The sequence below is a fragment of the Lipotes vexillifer genome, unplaced genomic scaffold (genome assembly GCF_000442215.2).
Source record: "Lipotes vexillifer unplaced genomic scaffold, Lipotes_vexillifer_v1.1 scaffold205, whole genome shotgun sequence".
Lineage (NCBI taxonomy): Eukaryota > Metazoa > Chordata > Mammalia > Artiodactyla > Lipotidae > Lipotes > Lipotes vexillifer.
In genome coordinates, this window is record NW_006781396.1 from 1500128 (window position 1) to 1508444 (window position 8317).

At 44.8% G+C, this 8317-nt stretch overlaps 1 protein-coding gene across 2 annotated transcripts in view; it reads left to right on the plus strand.

Annotated features, from left to right (window-relative positions):
• Positions 1–1625: 1625 nt before the first annotated feature.
• PSAP (prosaposin) overlaps positions 1626–8317 on the plus strand; it is a 32655-nt gene continuing 25963 nt past the window's right edge. Inside the window, exon 1 of one of the 2 annotated variants that reach the window (XM_007454684.1) lies at positions 1626–1729. In XM_007454684.1, the coding sequence (XP_007454746.1) occupies positions 1690–1729 (40 nt within the window). In that variant the 5' untranslated portion in view covers positions 1626–1689. The remainder of the gene's footprint in view (positions 1730–8317) is intronic. The other variant, XM_007454686.1, reaches the window with a different exon arrangement.

Consider the following 8317-nt stretch of genomic DNA (forward strand, 5'->3'; position numbering starts at 1 on the left):
GGGCTGTTCCTCAGGGAGCATTATAGATTGTCACAGATGGATGGGACCCTGGGTTTGCCCCTCCCTGGTCAGGTGTAACCTTGGATAAATGTCCCTCCCATTCCAGGCCTCAATTTCCCAATTGGTACAATGATGGAATGGGACTAAATGACCTTTAAGGGCCTGCCCTGAAAGTCTGAGGTTTCCTTCCTTTCCTTCCCTTCGGCTTGTAGGTACTTGGCCCTTGGAGGACAGCGAGGTTGGGGTCATCCCTCTGCTCAGAACCAGAGGGTCAACCACAGGTAGAAGGCAAGTGGTTTTGTGGGCCACCCAGGCCTTTCTTATTCTGGAGTAAGATGAGGATTGAGGGCTGGGCAGGGTGGGGCAGCTTCCTTCTCCATAAAGGCCCCTGGCTGATTTTTAGCCTGATTCTCAAATTCAGGCTTCACTCTTTGTTTCCTTCTCCAATGGCTCAGACACTTTCTATCCTCCCCCATCTTGCTTCTCAATCCCTTTCCTCCACTCCCTGCAGCTCTGGGACAAACCATGATAGGGCCTTGGGAGTGTTTGCATATTTTGGGAAGGGGAAAATTTCCCTTCCCTTCTTTAGTTCTTTTTCGTTGGTCAAACAATTAAAATGATGTAACACAGATTAACAGGAGAAAATAAAATTTAATTTCATATGTGCAGGAGCCCCACAAACATGAGAGGGTCAGAGACAGAGAGGTAAAATGAGGTATATACACCATGCTGAGCTAAGAAATGGGATAGGGGCCTGGGGCTTCCAAGGACAGGAGGGTCATCCACAGGCAGATAAGAAGAGCAGATTTTTCCGTAATTAGGTGTCTGCTCTGCCATACAGATGGGGTCACTTAGATAAAATTTGTTCCTGGTAATAACACCTTTTCTGGGAAAAGTCCCCAATTTAAATTCTTCTAGGTAGTTAAGGGAGAGGCAGTAATTTCTCTTGAGCCCACAGGCTCTCCATTGCCTTTAGCCAAAAGAATCCACATGCCAAAGTACCACATCTCAGAGACCTGTTCCGAAACCCTACATATCTAACATTGAAAAACCTGTCTGTGAGTCATGGGGAGAAGGGATTGTGGATATGAAATGTTAAGAGAGAAAGTCAGGACCCAGAATGAAGTTACACTCTGGACCAGCCACGAAAATACTACGAACGTCATTTAAGAGACAGCGTGTGTCAAGTGGTGAGTTTGAGTTTTGACTGTGAGAGCTTAGAAAAAGTAGATAACCTTTTTGAGTACCGATTCTCAACTGAAAAATGGTACTAATAATAGGAAATGGTACTTCATAGAAAAAAGGTGAGGCTTGAAAGATATTATATATATATATATACATATATATATATATACATATATACATATGTATATATATATATATGTAAAATCCCTAACGTTGTCTTCTTCATTTATGTATTCTTTGATGACCTCTCCATTCGCTTCCGTCTCCTTATCCTCCTCCCATGCTCGCTCAATCCTTTCGGCCTCCACATTCCTCCCTCCTCCCAGCCTTCCTTTTGCGCAGGCGCCCTGTGCGGTGCTGAGTCAGGCTGCGGGGAGAATTCGGGCCGCCCGGCCGGGACAGAGCTTGCGCCTGCGCGGTGGGCGGCTTTGGGGCGGGGCAGGTTTATATTCGCTGAGGGTCAGCTGACGCTCTGCATTGCAGACTGCGGAGTCAGGAGGCGCCATGTACTCCTTCTTGGTTCTGGCCAGCCTCCTGGGCGCGGGTAAGCCCTGGGACCCCCAGCCCGGGGAAGGGGACCCCGCGTGACGCAGCCCGCTAGACCCGGAGCGGGCTGTACCGGGCCTCGCCCCTTCGCTCCCCATAGGGATTAGTGAGGGGCGCGCACTGCGCAGGCGCGTGCGCAGAGACGGGTACCTGCTGGGCGGCGGAGGGGCTGCGGGAGGCGGGAGGCGGTTGGGAGCCTGGCTGCCTAGGGGCTGGGGTCGGGCGTGTGTGCGAGGCGGGCGGGGCCGGGGAAGTAGCGTCTCCCTCACGGCCTGAGTTGGCGGACTGGGGCTCCCTTAAGCTGCCGGTCCAGCTCTCGGGGTGGGCCTGTAGGGTGACCCCTCCTGCAGCTGTGTCGTGCTTGTGCTGGACGCACGTCATGGAGATGGACTGGAGCCCCAACTTCTGGACAGACTTTGGCCCTTGGCCTCACTTGCCCCAGTTTTTAAGAGTATTGAAGTTGCAGAAAGCACATAAGTGTATCCTCTGTTGATGTTTATCTTTGCATATATATTTACTCTTGATCCTACATCTTGAAGACGATATGGGGTTTTTGTGGTCCTGATGAGTTTGCAGTGGAGCCCTCATTTCATCTTGCATGGCCATTGGCAGGTTTTGGCAGTGGCCTTTATTTTGGGGAAAATCCAAGTACCTGAGAAGTTGTCCTGAAATAGTACTGATGGTTGTTAAAATCATCGCAGGTTATATAGCCAATGCTTGGGAACCAGCTGTACTGCCTTCCTGGAATTAGAAGGGTATCGTGCCCTTCCCATGTTATCGAGACCAACCCTCCACCCTCAACTCTTGCCTTCATAGTCTTAACCTCATCTAAATCATCATGGTAAAGGGAAAGGAGTGAGGTTGATTGACTTGGAGCCAGATTTTAATTTAAATACACAGAGGATCCCAAATCTGGATGTCTTCAGATAATAGCCCACTGAGGGCAATAAACCTGATATTCAGGCCCGTCCTCAGTTTCTGTTTCTAGTTAACTGTAATTTAAGGGCTAGCTTCCATTCTAACTCATGCAGCAATCCAAATTTTAATAGACAGTAATGTAATGGATGACAGAGTTGATGGGAATCAAATAAGATATTTATAGGTGAGACAGATTTAAGGTGTTTTTCTCCTGTTAGCTTTCAGCAACTTCCACGAATGTGTCTTAACCTTAAACCAAGCTCCTAAACTTGCTTTACGTGTGGATTATGAAAGGCAATCAACCTGGTTTTATAGTCACCAAAGAAACTTTCTTGCTGAGGTTGATACTGCTTTTATTCCATAGTCGGTATGATAAACTAATGCTAGTCTCTAAATTTTCTATACTGATTGAAAACGATTTTTTTGTTTTTCAGTATCAAACTGTTCTTACTGGCAGTGAGTCACTCCTCAGGAGACCCTTAAGAGTTCTGAATCACTCAACCCACACAAAAAGGACTTAATTGTTTGTTTGGAAATGTAAAATCCTCCTCTGGTATATATGGGAGTATGGCTAACCAGACTGTTAAGTTAAACTGGATACCCTTTTCCGTGAACACTTGGGTAAATAGGAGTGTGTAATAATGGCCTTGTTCTAATCTTGCTGCCCAGCCTTTAGGATTATGCCAGGGTCATGCTCTGAACACAATGTATGAATGCCTGCTTGCCTTGACAGCTCTGGCCCCAGTGTAGCTTTTTGGAAATGTATTCCTAAAATTTTTAATATCGATAGTGAGCTTGTTAATGAAGGTGCCTAGTGACGGCAGCCATCGTCTGCTCCCTGAGAGCTTAGAACTTGCTGTTCCAGTGTGGCGCCAGAGTGTCATCCTGAATCTGGAGAGGCGTTATGCTTTGTGTTTTAATGATGTCCTGGTGGTAGAGACTTTTGCTCCTGAGTTATTTTCCTACTCATCCAGTTGCCCCTCCTTTTTCTCCACCTGGATGAGAAATGGCAGTGATGGTATACTGAGAGAATTGGAGAGTATCTCCTCTAACCTCTTAGGAGTGAAGACACTGAGGCCCCCCAGAAATGACTCCCCCAAATCGTAGGCCATTTACTGGGGAAGTCAGAATCGGAACCCAGGACTTCTGATAGTGCTCGCTCTTTATCCTTCCATCAACACCAAGCGCTTAACTTTACACACTTATTGGGCTGTAATTTACATACAGAAAACATGCACCTTTTAAGTGTACAAATTGAGGTATTACTGCAGAGTGAACAAGCCCACTGTAAGCAGCCCCCAAGGTAAAGGAGTAGCATCCAGAAGCCCCTGTGCCTCCCCATCCACTCACCCTATCTAACTTGCCCCAAAGGAAACCACTTTGTTAGCTTCTAGCACTGTAAATGTAAAAACCTAATTACTGTTTTTGAGCTTTTTATAAATGGGATCATATAGTAAGGACATACTGTTGGGTGATTCCTCTAGTGGAAAAAGGCAGGCCCAGTGTTAATGAGGTGGTAAGTATAAAACAAGTGGCTTGGTGCCTGGGATATGGTACATATTCCCTGAAACTTAGCTGCCCCTGTTACTGCCACTTGTGTAGAGGCTAACCAGCTGAATAGTGTTTACCCGCCACTGAGGCAGGTAGCTCTCTAGGGATGCTAGAATGTATTATGTACAAATATATATATTCATTTGATAGCTTATTTTTATTAAGATGCAAGACGTGAACTTATAGCACAGCCTGCTGAATGTCAACAACTCCAGTTCTCACCTGCCAGGAATTTGGATAATTCCCCTGTTCATCAATTTTTAGTCAATAATCAGCTTTACTCTGAAAATAACAAGGATTTGGTAAGTGGTTTAATTGCATTTAACAAGGTGTATCCAATACCTCCTACGACAGTTGAAGCGTATTAGATCAGGTGGTCAGGATTTTTCTAGATGGGGAAGGAGAACTTGCTCCTCCATTTTCTTGGGCTCTGAAGCTGGAATGGCTGGGCTGTGGCTTAACTGAATGGGGACAAGGAAGGGCGACAGGGTGTTGCCGGCTGCGAAAAGCACCTAATAGGCATGGGAAGCTCTCAGGGCCAAGACCATGCCACTTGGGCAAGTGTGCACTGCAGCTTCTGGAAGCAGTCTTCTAGCATGGGCATTCTAGGTCACCCTCAGCCTTGCTTCCGGCACCAGTTAATTTGGTTCTGCCTCCTGGAAGGAGGGTCTGGATTTTCCTGCCCTGCCTGTTTTGTTTGTTGTTCTTTTTTTTTTTTTTTTTTTTTTTTTTTTTTTTGCGGTACGCGGGCCTCTCACTGTTGTGGCTTCTCCCATAGCGGAGCACAGGCTCCGGACGCGCAGGCTCAGCGGCCACGGCTCACAGGCGCAGCCGCTCCGCGGCATGTGGGATCTTCCCGGACCGGGGCACGAACCCATGTCCCCTGCATGGGCAGGCGGACTCTCAACCACTGCGCCACCAGGGAAGCCCTGTTCTTGTTTTTTTAAATCATTTTAAAACTGATGGTAAATATAGTGATTGGGATGAACAGTTTGTTGGCGAAAGCACTCATTGCTTTACTTTTGTTCCGTGAAGTTCCAGAAAATAACCTGAATTATGGCCTTGGGTAATGGTCTATGCACTGAAAAATAACCTGTCAAAATTCCATGTTTTCTTGTGGAACTAATAATTCTTTATGATGGGAGTGAGATGATACTGTAGAATGGAAGTTTATCACATCGTTGACTGACCTTGGGCAATTTTCTTAAACTGTGCTTCCTCATCTGTACAATGGGATTAATAATGTAGTGATGTGGTGATGCTTTAATAACTTACTGTATGACAAGGCTTAGGTAAATAAGTACTATAGGGTTTGTTGTTAAACCCCCAAAAAACAATACCATGTTTGTTAATGTCCTTGTCCCACCAGCACAAGAACAAAGTCAGTCTCTGCCCTTGATTTTGTGATGTCTCCTGCCTTCTTTCATTTCATGGGATGTTGTAACTTTAACAACAAACAAAATTAAATTGACTTGTAAATATGTTATGTTGGACATAATTACCAGATCAGAAAACAGACTAGGGTAGGTAGTCAGCCATTAGGAGGGAGGTGGGAAAGAATTGGGCTAGGCAGCCAAACTCTTGGTTTATACATCAGTTTTTAACAGAACAGCCCAGCAGATCAGGGCTGGTTCCTGGTAACCTGACTACTCAGATTCTAGGCTGGTTGTCCCTAACCATGGTACCTGGGGTAAGTCTGTTCTCCACTCCCCGCCCCAGTCTGGTTTCCCCATCCCTCAGTGGCGGTGAACTGTTCAGATAATAACTGCACACAGTAAACAAATTCCATCAGTGTAATAGTGCATAGAGTAAAAAGTATGTTTCCCTCCCACCACTGTCCCCTGGGCCTTTCCCAGAGGCAGCCTGGTACCAGCTCCTTTAGGAGCCTTCCGGAGCTACCTATAGGTGGCTGTGTGTATGATTTCCCCTTCTGTTTTTCTTTTTAACACAAACACACATTACACTGTTTCACTCCTTGCTCTTTTTTAAAATTGTGGAACATTCTAGACATCCGGAAAAGCGGAAGTGTAATGATAATGAACACCTATGTATGTAACACTCCAGTTAAGATATGGAACAACCCGCCGCCTTCCATAGATAACCACCTTCCTGGCCTTGGTGTTTATCATCCCCCTGCAGGTCTGTCTTTATACTTTCATACATACATGTGTAATCTTCAGCGGTATGTGTAATATTCTGGAATTTTTTTTTTAACCTTTCTGGCCGCACTGCGCGGCATGTGGAACTTCCCCGACCAGGGGTTGAACCCCTGCCCCCTGCGGTGGAAGCGACAGTCTTAACCACTAGACCACCAGGGAAGTCCTGTTTTGGATATTTTAAACATTTTATGAATAACATATATTCTTGGGTTAGTAATTTTTTGTTTATTTTGCTAGTGAGGTTCATTCATTTTGAAAATGTTTAGATCTGTTTCATTCGTTTTCACTACAGTGCAGTATTACATTTGTATCATCCTTATTCTCCCTTCTGTTGATAGACATTTAGATTATTTCCAGTTGTTTTATTGTTCTGTTACAAACTGCTTCTATAAATACTCTTGTGCACATGAACAGACATTTCCTTAGAGGATATACCTAGGAACAGAATTGCTGAGTTGTGGAGTATATCTGTTTTCACCTTAATTAGAAATTGCTGAATTACTCTCTCAAATGATTTTAGGAATTTATGTTCCCACAGAATATGCGGTTTTTAAAAGTTGCGATATTAACGTTTGATGTCAAACTTGAAATTTTGCCATGGTAAGAGGGTGAGGTGGTTTTCATTTGCATTTCTCCTTTTATTTGTATCTTTAGAGGTTATTTCATGCTAATACAGATAGATCTATACTACTGCCTTTCTAAAAAAACATAAATTTTGGAATAATCTTAGATTTACAGACAAGTTGCAAAGCTAGTACAGTGAGTTTCTATATACCCTGCACCCAAACTTCCCTTACTGTTGACATCTTATATAACCGCTGTACATTTGTCAAAAGTAAGAAATTAACCTTACTGTTAACTAGACTGCATACTTTATTTGGATTTTACCAATTTTCCCACTAATCTCTTGTTTCTGTTCCAGGAGTGGATCCAGAGTACCACATTGCACTTAAGTTGTCCTATCTTCTTAATCACTTTCTACCTCCCAGCTGTTAAAAAACATAGCTGCTGAGTATTTTATTGTATGATGTGTCAATTTAGTTAAACCTTACTGATGGACATCTGTGTCACAGAAAAAGTGAGATGGATTCTAATGACACTTCCAAATTTTAAAATTAAATTCTGGCCACATTTGGATAGATACTGCTTTTGAAAAGAAATTCTTTACATGACAGGAAACTACATAAATAAGATTGAAGGAGATGTTATAGAAAGTTCTTTTGGCCAGTCTTAGTGGCGTCACTTATTATAGTAAAAAGAAACAAAACAGAACTCCTTTAACAGCTGTGCTGGAATGCTGTCTCCATGTGCAGGCACTGATGCCAGAGGGTCATGCGGCTCTTCCTGTCTCACTAGGAGTAAAACCTAAAGTTTATTCTGCAAGGTCATGTCATCTGGCCCTCGGCTGCTATTCAGAGTTCTTCCTCTCCCATCAGGTCAGGGCTGCTTACTTACTGTTGCCCATTTTGTGTTCTGCCTATCTGGGTCATCTTCCTTTCCAGGTAATCATGTAGTTTACTCTCTGCCCAGGTGTTGCCTTACCAGAGTTGCGCCCTGCTCTGTCTGAAATGTCCATGTCTTGCTCTTCCTTGGCTTCATTTTTCTTTGTAGCACTTGGCGCTGCCTGGCATCATATGATGTGTTTTTTTTGTTTTTTTGTTTGTTTTTTTTGTCGGTACGTGGGCCTCTCACTGTTGTGGCCTCTCCCGTTGCGGAGCACAGGCTCCAGACGCATAGGCTCAGCGGCCATGGCTCACGGGCCCAGCCGCTCCGCGGCATGTGGGATCTTCCCAGACCGGGGCACGAACCCGTGTCCCCTGCATCAGCAGGCGGACTCTAAACCACTGCGCCACCAGGGAAGCCCCATGTGATGTGTTTTTATTTGTTGTCGTGGTCACTGACTGGATCTGCAGCACGTACAACAGTGTTTGGCCTGTAATAGGTGCTCAGTCCTGCTG